This window comes from Magnolia sinica, chromosome 7 (genome assembly GCF_029962835.1).
Source record: "Magnolia sinica isolate HGM2019 chromosome 7, MsV1, whole genome shotgun sequence".
Lineage (NCBI taxonomy): Eukaryota > Viridiplantae > Streptophyta > Magnoliopsida > Magnoliales > Magnoliaceae > Magnolia > Magnolia sinica.
Window position 1 is genome coordinate 15,016,742 of NC_080579.1, and position 21,364 is coordinate 15,038,105.

The 21,364-nt window shown below is 40.9% G+C and overlaps 1 protein-coding gene across 1 annotated transcript; it reads left to right on the forward strand.

The window, feature by feature from the left end:
- The first annotated feature begins 1,057 nt into the window (after positions 1-1,057).
- Positions 1,058-19,553, forward strand: LOC131251122 (ADP-ribosylation factor 2-like). The gene is made up of 6 exons (XM_058251643.1): positions 1,058-1,289; positions 8,216-8,286; positions 9,072-9,191; positions 9,358-9,476; positions 11,761-11,842; positions 19,284-19,553. The coding sequence occupies exons 1-6, from the start codon at positions 1,142-1,144 to the stop codon at positions 19,287-19,289; spliced, it is 546 nt and encodes a 181-aa protein (XP_058107626.1). The 5' UTR covers positions 1,058-1,141; the 3' UTR covers positions 19,290-19,553.
- The last annotated feature ends 1,811 nt before the right edge of the window (positions 19,554-21,364 follow it).

Here is a 21,364-nt window from a genome sequence, read left to right on the forward strand (position 1 = left end):
AGCTGTACATGAGTTGAATTGAGTCAATCCGGGCACAACTCAGCTTAGCTCAGCCGCTAGATAACCTTAGCTCGAACTCAACTTGGTTTGGTCCTTGAGCTTATCTTGCTAGCTCGGCTCAGTTCGGTCAACAACTCAGATCGTTCGAGCTAAGTCCAAGTTTCTTCAACATTTTTTCAGATAAGTTGAATGCATATTCAACTTCTCACATAATATAAGATAGTAACAATATTTTATATGTATTTTATCGAACACTATCAAAGTCAAATGCCCATGCAAGCATCATCAAAATCAAATAGCCAACATCTCCGTTCCTTCCTTGCCAACACTTCATTGAGCCATTTCATTAAACACACAGGGAGTAATATTTATATCAAAATAGCTGAGTTACTGAGCTAATTCAATCCAAGTCAGTTCGAGTTGAGCCGAGCTTTAGAAAGCTTGAAAATTTTTTAATCTTAAAAAACCAGTTTAACTCTATCCAAATTCAATTCCAAGTTGAGATGAGTCGAACTTTTCCGAATTGAATCGGGCGAGCTGACCGAGCTAACCCGACTCGTGTATCGCTCTCAACGGATGGGCTGGCAAGGGCTTGATTCCCTTTACATTTCAACCGTTTCATTTGAAGGCCTCCAATCAGATGGGTAAGATGATTGTTTCATTTGAGTGAATTTTAATTCATAGGCCATTGACGGTGCGGTCTACCAGGTGCAAGGTCCCTGTCCACCGTTTACCACGCCACGTGGATGGTGCCATAAGGCTCTATCTTATGAAGTCTGTTAATCCCATACCGAAAGCACACATGCCAACATGGCACACGTGTGCAATACACAGGCCTTCCATCAGGCCGTGAAAGCCATTTTTTTCACTTCTTTCGGACACGATGGCCCATCTGAGGAATCAAAGAGCCTAATTATCAGGGCAGGATTTCTAGGAAGTGTGGCGCACCTGAAGATACGATCTTGCACACGTGGGGTCAAATTGGCACATGTGCTTGCTTAGAGACTCGTGTGAGCTTAGCTCATGTCCGTTCTTCCCAATATAAAAGAGAGAACGCTTGTCTCTTCCTCTCGTTTCCTTCCGAGATCTGATCAGATCTCTCTTTCTCTCTCAAAATCTCGGATCTGATTCGAGAGATACGATGGGGCTGACATTCACGAAGCTTTTCAGCCGTCTGTTCGCGAAGAAGGAGATGAGAATCCTGATGGTGGGCCTCGACGCCGCTGGTAAAACCACCATTCTGTACAAGCTCAAGCTTGGAGAGATCGTCACCACCATCCCCACCATCGGTACCCCCTCCTCTCTCTCTCTCTCTCATGATCTCCATCTGACCGTTGGATTTTTAGGTTCTCGCTGCAATTATTTTGTGATTCTCGGCCCGAGGATAGACGCAGTATCCTTGGGCCTTGAGTTTGTACGAGTGGGATCCCTTGTCTAGTGATCCAGGCCGTTGATCTGACGGGTGCTATCCAGGTTGGAAGATCCTAGCGCTTGGATCCGTGTATTTTGAATGGAGGGTTAGAGTATGCTTGTAATGATCTGGATTCGAAGGAAAGAGGGCTGAAGATTGGATGGTGAGGATATTCCATTCTGGCAGATTTTTGGGCGTGATCCATCTGCATTGGGGCCCATCGGATCAACCCTGTGGATCGTGGGACTATATGCCTTCTTTCAGGAATTCATGGCCTTGGGAAACTATTCATAACCTCAGGCGAGGACCTTATAATTCATCCTTTTTGGGGTCTCATTTCTGAACAATATCAGCCTTTTTGTAAGAGCTATGCATTCTCTGTGCTTTCTGGATGAGAAATTTGTGGTTAGATTTCCATATTAGTTTTTAATTGCTTCAGATTGGCGCATTTGGTGCCTGAGAACAAAAATTGGACATCAACGGCATGTTTGGATATCGAATTGAATCATGATCGAAACAGATCCAGCATGCCGAATTACAATCTGGAAAAGGCTACTTGAGTGGCACATGTTTTTTTTTTTTTTTTTTTTAAATTTTATTTTAATTTGAAGAAAAGCATGTTTATCATGATCGAGGCAGAAGACATTGGTGTCACCTGGGTATGTGTGGGTGGGGGTCAGGCTCGACCTGACCCATTTACTAAATGGGCAAATTTTTTTAGCCAAACCTGACCCACGACCCATTACCCTCTGACTGGAACCGACTCAGGTTTAAGAATGGAATATGGGGCTAAGGTTATGCACAACCTAGATACATCATCATTTTGGAGAAACACAATTTTTATTTTTATTTTTGGAGAAACATACATCATCATCGTCATCTAATTGTTATCCCTACTAATTGGGGTCTTCTATACATTATGAAGTTATGGCTGCCAACTTGATGCAACCTCCTTTATCCAGCCTTGGAACTGACAATGAGAGCACAAAACTCCCACATGCGCTATTTAATAGGCTATTACATAGGTTGATTACAATCAAGTGCTATGAAATAGTCTATTTACAGAGGTTGATTACAATCAATGAATTTAGTGAATACATTCACATTAAAAAAAAAAAAAAATCATCTATACTTTTCCTTTTTATTTTGTTTTAGGTTTTGGGTTGGATCGGGCCGGGTCATCTGCCCTGACCGATTGATAACCTATATGGCTGGGTTGGGTTGGGTAGGGTTCAACCCAAGCATGACCCATTTACTTAAATGGATCTCATTTCTACCTTGAGCCAGACCTGCTACCCATTTAGCATTTTTTGGCCTGAATCTGCCTCAAAAGCTGGTCAAGTCAGTTGACCTGCAGGCTGACCTGACTGTTGCCACCCCTATGTGGCATGGATGCCTAGTGTCAAAGTGTCTTAACGTGCCCGGCCTAACAAATAGGCACGGGGAAACCTCCGTATACACAAAATGATCTCTTGATAAAATAAATTTGTTAAAAATGCGTTGGCTCTTGAAATTGCATTGACGGGTGAGTTTCCCATCCATATTGAGCGCAAAAGCATTGGCTCTTGAAGCATTCTCTGAAGTGCTGGGATGCTTTTCAGGGAGATTTTATGGAGGTCTTCAACGAGTTTTTTGCTAGAGCCTCTTTTATTTGCCTGATCCCTAAGAAGTCTAGGGTATATCTGAACAAAGCATGAAGTGAAGCAGCTTACGGACTTAGTTGTGGGAGTGATGGAAGCATCTGTTTCAGAATGTAAATAAGTATGAATAGGTAGGAAAGCAGGAGCGGGAGTGGGAGTACAAATCGGGATTCGACCTAGTTGGATGGATCTTGCAACTAAGCTTAGAGGCAGAATCGATAGTAGAAAACAGGCTGTTCAGCTGGGAGTTTGTATAAAATTATTGGAAAAGTCCTTGCAGAGCGGTTGAAGAGACTCATGTTGAGGATAAGATCTCCTTTCCAAGGAGCTTTTGTTTCTAAAAGATAGATCCTAGATGCTATTCTAGTTGCAAACGAATGTATCCAAAAAGGAGAATGTTAAGGGAGGATAGAATTGTTTTCCATATTGACATGGAAAAAGCATATGATCTGTGGATTGGGGTTTCCTCATTTACGTGTTTGAGTGAATGGGGTTTGGTGAAAGAGGGCATATATGGATTAGAGAATGTATCTCTTCGACCTCATTCTCAATTCTCATCATTGGATCTCCAAGTGGTTTTGTTGTTAGCTTTAGAGGACTCAGGCAGGGGATCCTTTGTCCCCTTCCTATTCTCGATTGTTGCTGAGGGTCTGAGCAGAATGCTTAGCAAAGCAGATGAGTTTGCCTTTTCAACTGATTCCAAGTCAGTTCCTGTATCTCCATATTGCATTTGTAGTTTGCCAACAACACAAATCCTATGCGACACTCATGTGGTGCAGATCCCAAACCTCAAAGGTATTCTCAGAAGTTATGAAGCACTATTGGGGCTGACGTGATCTTGAGACAGCATGGTGGTTGGGGTTGAAACTGATGATTGATGTCAATCAGGTTGAGTTGTAGTCTCCTTGTTAGGTTGCAAGCGTGGGAAATTTTTCGTACTTTTTTTTACCTTGGCCTCTCCCTGGGAGTTAAGAGTGGCAGTGACCTCAACCTCGTTCCCTGCCATTGGCAAATTTGAGAAAAGGCTAGCCTCCTAGAAAGGCTACCTGTCCCTTGGTGGTCATATCGATCTGATGAAGTTAGTGTTGACAAATTTGCCTGCCTTCTTTAGAATGTCTTCAGCAGTTGGAAAGAGGCCCGAGAAAATACAGTGGATTTCCTTTGGCAAGCTGCAATGAGCATAAGAAACTGTACTTGGTAAGGTGGGTATATGCAGAAGATGTTGGGTGAAGGTGGGTTGTGGTTGGGTAGAACTAGGGACAAAAATTGGAGCCTTCTTCGCAAGTGGGGTCGAGATTTGATATTGAGAGAGGCGCAATGGAGAAGAGTTCATGCGAAAAATTACAGTATGGAAAACAGAGTGGGATCCAAATTTTGATTAGGTGTAAATAATCCAAGGTGTGGTCAGCAATAACAAAATGGGGGACCACAATCAAGTGTGGGGTGAGTTTGCGATAAGGTTCGATTTTGGTGAGATGAATGGATATGCATTGGTAAGTTGGCTATTGGTTTTCCAGATCTATTCAGAGTTGCTATTCGTCTCGAGGCTCTTGTGAAAGATTGTGTTGAGGTTATTGGCTGGAAAATGGTGTGGAACATGGTGTGCCGTAAATGCCGTTACGGGGCCATAAAGGCCGTTACGTAAAGGTAACGGTGACAATTGTTACACGTTACGGGGTCGTAACGGCCGTAACAACCGTTATGAAAAAAAATAACCCGTAATTGCCGTTCACCACATTACATCCCCTGTAAAGGCCATAATAGCCCTGTAATGGTCTATGATGGGACCTATGCATATTTTTCATACTTTTTGATCAACCGTATGGGGCAGATATAGGTTTTTTGGGGTTTTTTTTTTTTAATAAATAAAAAAATAAAAAAGAGAGACCGTAACGACCGTTACGAGGCCGTAACAGCCGTTATGCCCCATATTGTAAAGATAACAGTGGTGGCCGTTACGGCCGCCGTTACCGTTACGGAACACCTTGGTGTGGAATATTACCTTTAGGAGAAACCTCAAAGATGTAGAGATTATCAGCTTCATGGATCTTTTGCACCTTCTCAAGCCAATGCACTTGATTCCAAGTTTTGGAGATGGGTTGAATCAGGCAAATTCATAGCCAAGTCCTACTTTCATAAGTGTTGAAATCAGGCCTCTGGCTGCAGGATTTGAACATTTTGTTTGCCCAGGCTGGGAATGCAGTCACTTAGCTTGTATGAACATTACTTGCTCTCTTAAAAAGCTTTGGTGAACCCAACAAAAGAACAAAAAGCAAAAAAATAGCAAGACTTGTGATTCTTTTCTTTTTTATGTGGGTCATGTACTTGTAATAAAAGCATAACGCAAACATAGTGTTAGAGTGAGTCCATATGAATTATTTTGACAGCAAGAGAATGGAGGTACGCTGGAAGGCAAGGTGTGAGAACCTTAGGCTTGACAAAGGAAATTTATGAAACAAAAAATTAGATAATAGATGCAAGAAACTTTATGGAGGATGTCTATACACCTCACTTAAAGTGTATAACACATGGCACTTTTTGTTGACATCACCAGGACCATTTGTGCCTATATAGTTTGAAATTTCATGCCGTGTTGAGGAGTGTCTGAGTGCCTGACATGTCAAAAAACCTAGAAGTAAAAGTGTCTACGTAAAAGCTAAACACCAAGAAATGTCTATCATACTACATATGGTTGCATGAAGTGTGAAGTGGGAAGTGAACAGATTCAGGTGCTGGAGCAGGGAAGCTTCTGTTTCAAAAGTATAAATTGCTAGAAGCGGGAGTGGGATTGCGAGTCTGAAGCACGAGTAGAAGTGGGAGCAGCATCTAGGTAGAAGGTTTTTGCAACTAGCCTTAACAATTATGCTCACTTTTTCAAGCAAAACTTGGACTGGATATCAGTCCACTTTTTTGGGTGGTTTGGTGCAAATAGGTCCGACCCGTGATGTCTGTGTAATGTCATGGATGAATAAAGCCAAAATAATACAAGTTTGATCAGTTGACCAGGACGGTTGGACCGCAGGAATGCCTTACCTGGACCGTTGTACCAGTTGACCAGGATCGTTCAAATAGTTCCTTTACCAAAATGGTTTTTCAGTGATCTGACCTGTTTTGGTTTCCAGGTCCAGTCTGAAACACTGCAACTGTCTGGTCCTGTCCATGTTTTATCCCCCCTAGGAGTATGAAGAATTGATATTGATACCAAAAAAATAAAACAAATTTTTTTTCCCTAGTCTTTGGGGTTCGGCATGCAGCATGGGAACCTGTTTATAGCTCACTTCAATTAAACAAGCTAGTTTACTGCTCATATCATTGTAAAGCAATTTATGGTCTCTTAATTTCTTCTTCATTGTCCCTAGTGTTATTGAAAACCCTACAAATATTTAACGACCGCTCATAACTTGGTCAGCTGCATGTTTTATTAAATGTATATATACTTTTTTCTTCTAAAATTTCACCCTATTTAGTAAGATAATTTCAGCCCCCTGCTGATCTGTTTCTGTTGGACCCATCTATGTCCAGATGAAAAGATATGGATGTATCACTTTTCTTCTGGGAACCAACATAGTCTTGTCCTCTCCAACAGTGCAGACAATGCTTTCACTCATAAAACTTGGTTAACTACCCATTTCATTTGGAAGTACCCAGGCCCTTCTAGGGTGGTGACGTTTGGTTGGCTGGCTGGCAAAAATGAGATCCTAAGAAAGAGAGATGATCCTTCCTAACGGATGCATTCTGTGCTTGCAAGATGAGGAAAATGTGGACCATCTTTTCTTGCATTGCTCTTTTTCCAGAGAAGTGTGGTGTACAGTTTTTTGAGCTGCTGGAGATTCACTGGAAAGCACTACATTAAGGGATAGCTTTCGGCAACATAATCCTTTCTGTCCCTGACGACACTGCCGCAAAGACAGCACCTACCAAGCATCCTCTGACTGTGAGCTGAGGTAACAAAATGCACATAGGTGGCACCACATGAACACTTACAAGTGTTCGATTTGTGAAATGAGTGAACCCTTAAGTGAAATGACGAGTCAATATCTAATACTTAAGTGTGTTAAAAGCATGGTATTAGAAAAATGGTTTTGCTATGGTTGTATTGGCCGTTATGTAAAGGGAATGATCACCTCCGCTATGTGATACAGGATGAATCAGTCCATAATTTAAAAAAGGGCTGTATCAGCTTGTATCGGACGATACAGGTGCATCAGCACTGTTATGGGGCTGATACTGGTAGGATCGTTACAGGCCAATATGACCACAAAGCCCATTATGAAAGTTCTTATTTTCAAAATTTTCTCTCATTTTTCTACTTTATTCATTGAACCATGAAGGAAGCTTAGAAACTAATTTTAAATAGATCTAGGCCTATTTTGAGGATCAAAACACAAAATTTGAGTAGAATTCGATGGACCGAAGCAGAGCAGCCCATTTTGGGAAATACTGGAAGAAGGGGTAAGCATCATTTTTTTTTTCATTTTCCATCTTTCTGTGTGGTTGTATTTATATGTAACGGGCTCTAATCTGCCAGATCATGCTTGATTTATGTTCGATTAGGGCCCTTTAGGTCGACTTTCAGTAGGTCAAGCTGACATTGCCTGACAATGGCATCGTTACCAAATAACAATTAGTTACACTATCAAATACATTCCCAAAAACAAAACAGAATACAGATTTGGGATCTTCATATTTTTTACTAATAATTTTTGAGATTTTCCCCAAGGAAGAAAATTTTAGCCATTGCAGGGCCGTATTATATCGGTCAGCAAGCTGCCAATACTGTAATGTAATGCCTTGGTTAAAGGGAGGCGTATTTCTGAGGTCTTCCGCCTTTAACCATAGAAGTGCGTTCTCTACTAATGACATTTCTATTTAGGTACAATACCTGGAAGTCACATTTCAGCAGTTGTAACTTTGTTTAATGCAGGAAATATATGTAGAAATACTGTTTATTGTTTATTTCTGTTCTCATGGTTCTTATTTTGCTTATTTATTTATGCTTCTCCTATATATATATATCTATTTAGCAAAAGAAGTACATGTATCATTTTATATGTATCTAATCTGTATAGATATATTTTTGGAATGAATAGTTGAACTAAATTGCAGGCTTGTCGAAGCATCCAACCATGTTATTGATTGTCTGTATTATGCTTCTTGAATGCAGGTTTCAATGTAGAAACTGTGGAATATAAGAATATCAGCTTCACTGTTTGGGATGTTGGGGGTCAAGATAAGGTAAATCTATGTACATATACTAACAGTTTGTGATTGTACTGTTAAGATATTTTATTTTGGACACTATTTGCTGCTGTTTCTCTGGGCCAGATGCTTGCATAGTTTCTGTCAAATCATGTTTAGTTGCTTTCAATTATATAATTTATATCAATATACAAAAAGCAGAACCTCTTTTTGAATGTAAAAAGGGTCACTCATATAGTAGGGAATAGATATCGGGTGGATCGTGTACTTTTGACCTTAACCTTTTTTTTTTTTGGAATGGCACTTGTTGCCATTTAATTCTCACGTTATCCATCCATGCTACTCAACTTCTTATAACCATCACAATCATGGTCATTAAATAGATATCTTCCTAGTTCCTACCATTATCTTAATGGTAAGATGGTTCTTTGACTAATTCTCTGGACAAGAAGCGGATGTATGCCAGTGTCACTTATCCGTTATCTTAACAGATGGTGTCTCCTGCCTTTCTCAATAAAATTCTGTTGCCTACATTAAAAAAAAACCGTCTTACCCTTTCCCATACTTTTTTCTTGCTGTTGTTTTTTGTGCCATTAGTAGCATCTGTGAATGTATCACCTGCAAATAGCTGAGATAATGGTGTGAGTTGCATCTGCTGATGTATTATTACTCTTTGTAGGTTTGCTCTCTCTTCTATGTTTGATTTCCTGATATGGCTGCGAGCAATATCTATTATCTTTCTTTTCATTTTGTCTGCTGATATGCATTCATATATTTTCATGCTATTTGACTGTTCCACGGTGCTATCTTTCTGAAAACAGATCAGACCACTATGGAGGCACTATTTCCAAAACACACAGGGCCTTATTTTTGTTGTTGACAGCAATGACAGAGACCGTGTCGTTGAGGCAAGGGATGAGCTCCACAGGATGCTTAATGAGGTAAATGTTCCCTTCAAAAGTAGTAAATGGGGATGGGAAAGGTCATATTTGTTTGGATAGTTTGCTGGGATCCTATTCCTATAGAAATTTTACCCGTCCAAAACTGTTCTTTTTGGAGACTGATGTCTGATCTTACAAACATAGAATTTGGTTGGGGTGGTTGCAGGATGAATTGCGAGAGGCCGTGTTGCTTGTTTTTGCTAACAAGCAGGACCTTCCTAATGCAATGAATGCTGCTGAAATCACTGATAAGCTTGGCTTGCATTCCCTACGCCAGCGACACTGGTAAAGTGCTCTTTCTTTCCACAAAAATGAGCACTATCTGAGTCTTTATCAGGATGAAATACATAGACATATCAGTATCGTATCGGCTGATACGGCCGTATCGTATCCGTATCAGCACGAGACGATACGCAATATGGGGTTGCATCGGCCTGATACAAAAAAAAAAAAAAAAAAACTGACCAGTAATGGCCGATATGTGGTGTATGTATCGGCACCGATACAGGGCTGGTACAGCCAATACAGGCGCATACGCCTTTAAAAGCTCAATTTTGATTTTTTTCTTTTTCAAAATTTCATTCATGTCTTCTCTCTCTCTCTCTCTCTCTCTCTCTTCCATGTAAACCATGAAAGAAGCTTTAAAACTCATTTTAGGCTAGATCTAGACTTGTCTTAGGACGAAAACTAATGATTTGAATGGAATTTGACAAATTGAAGCGAAGTAGAACATTATGGGAAAAATCGGAAAGAAGGGTAAACTTTCACTTTCTTTTTTATATTTTCATCTTCTTTTTGTTGTATTTCAATGTAATGGGCCTAGTTCACCAAATCATGCTTGATTTGTGTTCAATTATGACCCATTTAGTTGATCTTTAGCAAGTCAAATTGACAGACAACATTCTCATTAAAGAATGGTCCGATATACCATTGAATATATTGTCAAAACACAAGAAAGATAGATTCTTGGATATCTCATTTTTTTTTTTTTCTTTTCTAATATTTTCCTTTTTTTTTTTTTAAATTTTTATTTATTTATAAATCTGACCGATATAGGCCGATATGACCCCGATACCGATACGCGACGTTGTATCCTATCATTTTTTCCGTCGGGCTGATACACCGACTGATACCAACATCCAGAACCATGATCTTAGACTAATAACTCATTGGGTCAACTTGGAACTTGACTGGTTCATTAAAGATTGAGCCAACTTGACATAGAACTCAATTTTAATGACTCTATTGAAACTTGTAAAAAGTTTGTAAGGTTGAAACCAAGGGATTAACAAACAGTTACGTAATGGCTGTTACGCAACGGTAACGGTGGGAACCGTTACACATTATGGGGCCGTAATGGCTGTTATAGAAACAATGGCCCATAATGGCTCGTAATAGGGTCGATACAGTTAAAAAATGGCCATAATAGGGCCGTAATGGCTGTTACTGCCCCTATCGTAATGCCCCTATCGTAATGGTAATTACAGTGGCTGTTATGCCCACCATTACCGTTATTGAATACCTTGGTTGAGGCATAAATCGAACCGAGTCAAGTCCTGAGACTCAATTGAGTTTTGACATTTTGGGTAATTGAGTCTAGAGTGGAAACCCGACAGTTCACCTACTTTTATCTGTGCTTCTATGTTTTTGTTTTTGGCCCTGGATCTAACTCTCAAGAGGAATATATGATCCTTGGCCTGAGGATATGTATCATATATTCTAGACCGAGTTCTTGTAATTGTGTCCCATGAATTGGTGTTCCAGATTGTTCATCTGATTGCCCCCACCATGATGGACTGTGCCCTCAAAAAGTCCCCTAGATTGTATGATCCTAGCCATCCAAATGCTAGTGTTCTTTCCTTCAAATGTGGGGACCATGCCTTGCAGGTCGCCTTCGAATGGTTAACATTGCCCCATTGGAGTTCTGGGGCATGGCCTTGCAAGTCGCCATCGAGTGGGGGACCATGTCTTGCGGGTTGCATTAAATGGTTAACATTGCTCCATTGGAGTTCTAGGGCGCAGTGGGACTGATCAGATCAACCGTTTGGATAAATTAACCACAGGCACCATTACAAAATCAGGGCCTGATGTTGCCATACATCTCTTAATAATTTGTTAATGGTAGTAAAAGTTCCTTGCTATTTTGCTCATCCTGTGGATTTCGTAGTATCATATCTAGTACATTTGCGAGGAGAATTGACCATCCTTGACTGGTCATATGTTAACTTAGCATATGGCCTGTTTTGACAAGCATTTTGCCCTTGGAAAATATCTGATAATTTCAAGGGTAAAAGTAAGCATTTCAACCTTGCAAATATCTGATATTTTCAAGGGCAAGTCTAGAAACAAAAATCCAGAAGAGACTGGGTTGTAGCTTACGAGACCGGTCTTAGGTGATCAGTTCTCATGTAATGGTATTGTGTCTGAATAGCTAGGGCTGTTCACAACTATATGCAAGAATATTTTGGGTCTGATTCATTGGTGAATAAAGATTGAATTTTGTTCCATAATAACTAGGGATCTTTTAGTTGACATCATTCAGGAATCATGGTTTTTTTTTTTTTCTCAGGTACATCCAAAGTGCATGCGCTACAACTGGTGAGGGATTGTATGAAGGGCTTGATTGGCTCTCCAACAACATTGCGAACAAGGTATTTTCTCAAACCCACAAGGCTCATAAGAGAACATGATGGTTATCCTCAAAAGTACAAAACACCTAAATTACACATCATGAACGATAGGGTCCACTCCATCCATGTGGAAGGATGTGGTTTGGTGATCCAGACTTGCACTGATGGCCCCACTGCTGATGGGATGCCTCAAAATCATCCCATTTTTCGTATGTCCTGACCTCTGGTTTTTTTTTTAATCCTTCTTTCCAGCTGATTGAAGGGCAAGCATCTTATAACATTGGATTTTTTGGGGCATCCACCATCCAAGGTGGGGGTGTATCTGCTAGGCCCAAAAATGATACAATACAAGGTGTATTGGACAGTATCAGATGATACCAGGCCCATATTGGCCTTTTTTAAATTGTTTTTTTTTTTTTTTTTTTTTTTGTGAAGGGTACTGAAATTTTTATTCAAAAAAGAAAAGAAGAAACTATACAAAGGATGATGAGAGATCATCCAAATACAAAAGGGGAAGGAAAGCCCCACAACCCCCTTACAAAACCTTCACACTCAGTCCCAAAGATCTCAGACGCATAGGCCTGCCCACTCAATTGCAATCCGCTCAGCTTTGAGGAATACCACTTCATGGGGCACAAAGAATTCCTTAAAACCTAATTGTTTTGCTCATTCCATACTACCCAAAGCACAACAATAAAAGATATCGTCCAAAGCATTATCCTTCTCTTACATCACTTCCACCATGCCAGGCCAATATGAGATTGCACCACCTCAAGAAATCTAAGGAATCTCCGCCAAATTTGATGTATCAATTTGCAATGAATGGACAAATGATTCATTGTTTCCTCATCCTTTAAGCACAAGATGCACCCTTTCGGAATATCATTTTCTTTTCTTTAAATTGTCAATGTTGACTACTTTGTTCTTCCCTACTAAACAGACAAACACAAGAACCCAATGTGGACATCCAGACTTCCAAATGAGGCAAATAGACTCTGACCTCTACCGAAGCACTTGCACAGAGGTGATCTCCACACCGCCATCTAGCCAAGACCAAACATTAGAATTGACTCCCAATATAAAGGATATCTCCCTTTTGAATGAAGGATCCTCAGCCCTGCCTTCCAAACCCCGTGGCCCCATACTGAACTGAAGATCCAGGGAACCCACTGCCTTCCTTGGAACCATATTCATTAGATATGGTACGGTTCTAAAGACCACCCATCTCTTCTCCGAATTTCCATGGCTATTTCACCAAAAGTGCTGAATTCATAGAGATTTCAAGCATCTTATCCCAAAACCTTCCTTCTTAGATGTACACACTTCTTTCTAGTTGACTAAGTGGAACTTTTTCTTGCTCTCCATGCCTTGTCAAAGATGCTTGGTGGACTAGCGACATATGATAGAGGGGCATACTGGCACAGGTGGCATTGATTAGCGTAATTCATCCCATCAGACACACCATCCCCGCGCGCCCAAAAAAAAAAAGAATAGGTTAGGCTATTTCCCCCCAGTAGCTCTATTCTTTGCACCACAACGCTCCAAAGATGCTTGGTGGGCTTTCCAGTGCAAAGAAGAAGACCCATATAAGATAATGGAAGATTTCTAAGTTTGAAGCCTGCGAACCTAGAAAGCTTCCAGTTGCAGCCAAATTCCTGGGCAAAGGCCTCTACCTTCCTTTCGTTGAGCTGTAGTTCCAATGATTCACTTTTTTGGATGTTGATTCTTATACCTGAGATACTCAAAGCACCTCAGAATTTAAAAAAGAAAAATAAAAAAGGTTGTGGTCTGGCTGGAGGGTATTCTCTTGAAGTCTTCACTGAGCTGGCTCAGGCTTACGACTATAAGCAACAGGGGGGGGTGCGCCTTCCATTGATTGAATTTCAGTGAGGGTCAAAGGTGAGGGTTGTGGGGTAAGGGAGGCTGAATCTCCTCTCAAAACAAAAGAGAATCGCTGGTGAACTGTGTTGAGAGATGTACATTGGCCTGCTTGACCTCAGGGCCTTGAACGAGGCCCATGTTGCTTGCAGTGTCTAAATATTTTGTGGAGTATCTCTGCTGCCTTCATAAAAATGAAGGGGGAAGGGTGTTCACCTCGCCACAGCTCTCTCGGGCATTCATGAGTATACAGGAATGTGCCGTGCTAATACACACCCTATCCAAATTCTTCATTTAGAACCAAACCTCAGCTTGCCAGGCATGTGTTGCAGGAATTTCCACTCCACATAGTCAGAGGCTTTCTCTGAACCCAACTTGCATATAATCCGTGCCTTCCCTGACTTGAACTAGGAATCAGTGCATTCATGGGCATAGGCTCCACAAAATTTGTCTTCCAAAGACAAATGCTCCTTGAGTTTCTAAGATAATGCCCCCAAAACCTTGCGGATTCTCAAGGTAAGAACTTAGGTGTGGTTTTCTATAGGGCCTCTAATGAGGTTGATAAGCTGGAAATCTTTCAAACACTCAACCCCCTCTCTTTTGGGGATATTGAGGTGATAAAAGATGCCCCACTTTCTGTTGACAGTCTCCCCTTCGCATGAAATCCTGAAACAAAAGCCACGACCTCCCTTTTGATGTCCTCCAAAAAAACTTGGAAGAAGGCGATTGGGAAGCCATACAGACAGGGGTCTTGTCTCTACCAAGGCTTCTAATCGTTTGAAGCACCTCTTCCTCCTCAAAAGGTCTTTACAACTCAGGTTGATTTGGTTGGAAGGGAAATTGTCTAGCCAAGGTCTGCTACATCCTTCATCTGAAAACAAATTCAAATAGAAGTTTAGAATTGTGTCACACATTTTATCAAGCTGTGAATGTGGTTCATTCTTTTAGCATAGGCAATTCTTTAGAAGAATTTGGTGTTTTTGTCACCCTCTTTTAACCATATGCTCTATAGCATTTCCTCCAACAGATTTTGAAGGAGATGCTTTGCAAGCTCAACTTTCAACTTCTGTATCTCCAAGATGTTGTCCTCCCCTAGGGGACCTTCCTCACCATCAATACACTGGATAGCTTCTAATGTCATTTTCTTCCCCTCGATCGAGCCCCTTATGCTTTTAACGGTTTCACCCACTCTTTAAATTTCTCTTTTAACCATCTGAGCTTGAGCACAACTTTGTGATCTGCCCAACCTTCCGCTTGAAACCCGACTCACCAATCTTTGACTCAAGGGTTGTGATGCAGGACGTGTGATTTAACTACTTGAATGCGGGAGATTATTAACAGATTAACCACCATCACAGTAAATCAAATCTAACAACATTCTATCTAACCATGATCTAAAGAGTACCAGAGAGGCAATAAAATTCAGATTTATGATAAAATCACAATCTGACATGAGTATGAATCATATCAACATGAAAACCTTAGGTCCCATGAGAGATTGGAACTCTCACACTTAGCATAAAGTTCAAAGGGCAGATTTGTTGCAATTCAAGGGTTAGGAAATTGGGGAAATAAGTTTAGGTTTTCAGATTTGGGGATTTATGGTTGGGGATCTAAGATTAGGGATTCGGGGATTTAGGAATTAGGGTTTGTGGGGACGTTGGGTTTTGAGAACTGGGAAATTGGGTTAGGGTTTCATGCTTAGGGTTGGGGATCTTAAAGGGGAAAAGGAGCAAGGATTAAGAGGGAAAGAGAGAGAGGGAGGGCTGGCTGCACGGACGGACGTGCAGTCACACCTGTACGGATATATGGTCTAGGGTTTGGTCCGTACAATCGTCTGGTATGAATAGGTTAGGTTTATGTGGGTTTTGGATATGATGGGGATGGGTTTTGGTTGAGAACAAAAGAAAAAAGAAGAGGTAGAGAGAAGTAAAGAGGGATTGAGAGAGATGAAGAAGGAGAAAGTATAAGAAAATACCTCGATTGTAGAGAACGAGAGAAAAGAATAAGATAATGGGCTTCACACCCTTAGATTCACAAAAAAAAAAAAAAAAAAAAAAAAAAAAACCTCTTTTCATAAGAGGATCTGATCTCACTTCACATGAGAGAAGATACTTTTTCTAAGCAAAAGAGAGCTTTTCATTCAATTTCTAAGGGCTAGGGCTGCACGTCCTCCTTTATAGTCTTAAAAAGTTTTTTTTTTTTTTTCCAAAAAGACGCTCTTAGGAAAGATTTCTTAAAAAAAAACACTCAGTTAAATAAAAATGTCTCACTTGTCCTATGACACCACAAAACATAAACTTGCTAATCCTAAGTTATGAATAATCAACAAAAACATAAAACATGCTAATCTAAACACTCATGATCACAATGATCCAACTGTCCGATCGAAGGATCCACACAATCCAATAGTCTGATCATCGCATCCTCGTGATCTGACGGTCAAGACTCCTCAACTAAGCAACCCACATGCATCTTCCTAGTGTAGGGTCTTTGAAGATGCACGAACATGCATGTGGGGTCTTCAAGGCCTCAGTACGGCCCACTCGGGCCCATGTACAAGTCATCGAGCCAAAGTGAATGCTGGGCCGATCTCCTCCTCCTTTGGTATACTCTAAATGGTCGGTGTCCTCATTAGGTTGAAGGTGGCATCTTCCAGCCAGGCAAAATCTCAAAGTTGAATGGTTTTGGCCCTCGTGAATTTCGCTAGATTCCGGAACTATTGGGCGGTGATCCGAAACTGCAGGCCATAGCATATCGAATGATTCCTGTAAAGCATTCTTGCTAATCAGGAGAGATAGGGAAACCTATCCATTCTAGACATTGTGAGTCCGTCTTGGAGGTTGGACTAAGTGAACTTCGAACCAACAAAGTAGAAAGTCGATAAGCTAACGATCCTCTATCCAATCAGAAAACTCACACTTTTCGTAGACAAATTGTTGTTCTTCTCATTCTCCCAAAGCAATTGCCTTCTGTTTGGATTGTTTGAGCCTTACACAACATAAAGAACCCACCTAATGCCAATATTCAAAATTTTGAAAAGGATTAATACTAAGAATTCCCCGACTTGGCAGTCTAACTTGACTAGCGCATCCGTGTGTGGATGCTCGATCACGGGCAGATTGCGCTTACGGGTGCCTTTTCGTAGGCTGTTGTTTGTATGGCTTGGGATATTGTATATATGACTTGAAGTTGGCACAAGCCAATTACTCAGATTTCCATAATTGACTAAACCCCGTAGAAATCTTAAGAGAAGGAATCATAGGATTTATAGGATTTTGTCTTAAAATGACTCCTAATCTACGACCGAAAATTTTGGATAAGGGACCAACGTGACAAAGAGGGAAGGTGTTAGGCATCCTCTCTGCCCGTACAAGCATACAGTCTTTACTTTGCAAGACAAGATGAAATATCAGGGATTAAGTTAGCTCTTGTGCACGGATGATGCAATTGTGTGTGGAATGCCGTGTGGCAATGCGGTGCCTACTGCAAACGATGGACTGAGTCAGACAAGTCTACCCGAACTCCCCCACTTGGAGAAGTGGTCGAAGCCTAGTCGATCCGGGTTTTTAATGAGCAAGATCCGGTATACTGGCGAGCTGCAGAGCATATACTTGGACTTACTAGACGAGCAGGTGGGTTTGGAGTGGAAATGATGATGCACAATGCTAATGCAAGTATGAATTAAGTTAATTGGAGTGTAGCAAATGGGTGAATGGGTTTGTCACAAGGATTAATTTGAGTGGATCGGATCGGTCCCTTGGGTGGCTCAGGTGGCTAAGGGTTAGGCTTGGTTGGGCTCGATTGGGCTAACGTGGGCTAGAAGCTCCTCTCCTTTTACTCTCTCTCCTTCGTGGATGGATGGGCTTGTGTATGTGGTGAAGGGTGAGAGATGGGAAGTGAGAAATATGGAAGATATGAGATGCTTTAGAAATGGAAAGGAATGAGGGTATTTATATGGACTTTGGGTGGTTTTTCGGTAATTCATAGGAAGTCTAGGGGTCAAAAGGGCTTCAAGGGTTGGGATTGGTTGTTGGAATGGGATTGCCATGTGGCGCAATGTGTATTGTTGGATCGGGTGGCAAAGAGTTTAATTTTGGGCAAAAGTGAGGGTAGAGGGGTCATTCCAACTATGGCGAGTTGCCCGATGCATGCGTGCTTTGTCATCACCCCACCTAACCCTGCAATAAAATATTGCGGGGTTCCATGTGTGGATGGGACACATTTTCTGCAGGACCCCTTGTGGGGTGGTATTTCTCCTCTAATCCACTTTAGTTTTGCCTTATTGTGGTCTTAAATACTAATGGCTTTACCCAATACACGTGGTTGTGGGTGATTGTGTGTATCCGTAGGGATTAGTCTCAGTTCAAAAATGAGGTGGGGACACCCTGTGTCTTCAGAAAAAAGAAGAAGAAGAAACTAATGGGCCTGGGCTTGGACTTGAGCTTATGTTTTGGTTGGGATTTAGGGTTCTATGGAGGTTCCTACAGTGCTCTGATTAGTCCGTCAGCCCCAGGTGGGGTGTCTACACCGTGTCCCACACCACCAAGATACCACCTGAAGCACTTTGCATCTTTAGCTAACCAATCACCATTGGATCTTCCCAAAATTGTATTAAAAGATTACTGTCTGTATTGCTCTTTCTTGTCTCTTGGAATGCAGTGAGCTGAACGTTTTGCCAGGAAAATCTTGACAAATTATTGGGAAAATAAGAAAAGATGTAAAACACTGGAATCTATCTTTTTTTTTTTTTTGGGGCCCATTTACCTTTTACTTTATGTATTTTTTTTTAAAACATGTATTAAATGGCATCCTTTGATAAGAATGTTGATCCTCCTTTGACCTGCTGAAAGTTAAATCTATTAGGCCTTGATTGAACCCAAATCAAGCATAATTTGATGGATTATGGTGCATTTCATTGAATTACAGTGAAAGGAATATGTAAAGACTATATGTTGATGGTTTACCTGTTCTTCAGATTTTTGCCAAAATATTTCATTTTGCTTTGAGTAGTTAAATCCCACTCAAATCTTGTGTTTCAATTGCCAAAAAATAAACCTAGATCCAGTATAGAATAAGTTTCTAAGCTTCTTCCCAGTTCAAACAAAGAAAAATGGGGACAGCTTCTATTGGCTGACATGGCCCCTTTTTTCCAGCTGATTCTGTATCATCGGTGGGGACTGATACAGTTACAATATGGCCGTATGGCCGTATTATAATTGTTTTTTAAAACCATGATCTGGATTGATGAACCATGGTTCCGCATTTGCAACACCTTGTGCCAGAGTCGACAGTACATTTGCTGATGCTCAGGACCTATAATGTTTCATGAGATATCAGTATGTTGTAGCATATGTATGGTAGTTCCTGCTTCCCAAGGTCCACTTTTGATTTGGGGCAGATAAAGCAGAAAATGGAAACCCACTTATTGCAGGTTCGATATTATGTGTCATGTCAAACACAAATTGCATCTTGTTGGCTCAGATATGTATCAGGAACAGATTTGCTCCTCCTGTCATTGCGAATTTGCATAATCTCGTGCTCTTGACATGCAAGTAACATGATGTTCTCTCTCTGTTTCCAGGCTTGAAACAGTCACTGTGCTTTGTTCAGTCAGGGATTACATTGCAGGCATTCGTCTTTTTACAGATGGGTGAACACAGCATTGCAGACTTCGAAAACCATCTAATTTTTTTAGTATTATTTCTATGAACTCCGTATTCCTTTTTGTGTTTGTGTTTGTGCAATTTCTTCTCAAAATGAAATCTTGTTATCGGTTTATAGGACTGTAAAATCCTTTTTGTTATGGGTTTGTTTGGATATTTTTCGTATACAAATTGTATTTTGTTTGTCTCGCTGCTTTTGATATGTTCATTGCTTTCTGGCTATTGAGAGAGAGGATGTGTTCAAAATGTCTCCAAGGAACAGTTGGCTAAGGTTGAGATAAGAGTGAAACTTTCCCATTCTCATCCTGCTTGTGATTTGGCTCGGTGAAAAGCAATACCGCCAGAAATGTTGTTCTAAAACTTGCTGACTCAACTCGAAACTTGGCTGAGATTTTTGAGCTGTGTCACTGGGAAACTGGTTTGTTTCTGTTTCTCAAACCTCACTCGGGATGACTCGTCGACTTTGGTGAATCATGGTGTTATTATTAGTAAAAGGAGGTGGAATGAGGGATTGGAAGTTTGGAACCATGACCCCTGCTGCTGTTAGATTGTTTTTATTTTTTATTTTTTTATCCCTATACTGTTTACATATCAACTTTGTCTATGCTTTGAATCAAGCAGACCCGGCTGAAAATCAAGTCAAAGTGAGTTTTGGAACAGTTTTTGGCACTAGACTCGAACCATATAAAAGATCCGTTTTTCAAACTACTATTTTCATAAAAGTTCCTGTATTTCGGGAGATGAGCCATGCTGCCTTGCTGTGCACATATGCCGAGTGCATACCACTTGAATGATTGATGGGCCTGCTTTTTGAGTGGCCCTGCCTGAATTTTTGTATGTCATATAATGGTTAGAGGCGATTTCATAAAACCATCATGGTGAGCCTTGTAAAAATCAATGGTGGACGTCTCTCTCGCAATTATTTTCTTTGGTGTGGCCTGCCAAAATCACAAGTCAACCTGATTTTGTTGGCCATGGGATTACATTTTGGATTTTACATACATCATGGTGGGCTTGCCAAAAAATAAGGGTGCCTTCCTCTTCTAATTGTTTAGAACAACATAGAGATTTATATTAAAAGAAGGGAATTTGATGGAGGCCCACCCTTGATTTGTCCTGGCACCAACGGTGATGTGCATGTGAGATCCAATTCAGCCAACGTTAGGCTCATACAAGCCTATAGCCCACGGTGATTATATGAAATTCATTCCAACCATTAGATGCCACATAAAAATTTAGGCATGGGCCCAAAAATAGGCCCATCTATGATTCCAGCGGGCCACACTGAGGAAAACATTTTGGAGGGTTAGTGTTACTCTGTACACTTGCCAATCTTGTGGCCTACCTGAATGAGTTTTAGCTTAAAATGAGATGAAGAACCTGATGGTCAGGGTGGATTTCACATGAACATCATAGTAGGTCCTACCAGAGCCAACAACTTATTTGGTTGCGCAACCCTTGACAAATTAATCGGAAATATAAAGGTGCCCGTGGGGGTGATATTCGCATAGATTAATGGGGTACTTTATCAAAAAGATTTTAATAAAAATGGAGTTTCCTGCATAGCCTCCTGCCTTTTTGGCTATGGACTGGAAAACTCTTGCTTTTAAACTACTTTTCAAAATCAAACTATGTCGTGCAACTACTTATGCCATGGGCGTGTTTGGATGCACGGTTTGCATTGTATTATAATGTAATGTCCCATGGAAATTTGTGTCTAGTACTGGATTGAAGTAGGTAGTGGTGAGGTCCTCTGCAGACAATTGTTTGGGAAGTTGGAATTGGGTGGGGCTTGCTCATTTATATCCATAGGCAACCGTTTGGATCAAACTTTTTGCTGGTGGACTGCACAAGCACCATAATCCATCCCATGCATAATCCACTTGAGTGCGACTTGGCTACCACCTCGGAACTAATGATGTGGTTGTAACCCTGTCTATGGGGCCCACCTCAATGTATGCACTTCATATCCACAACGTCCGGCTAAGGAATGAGAGGC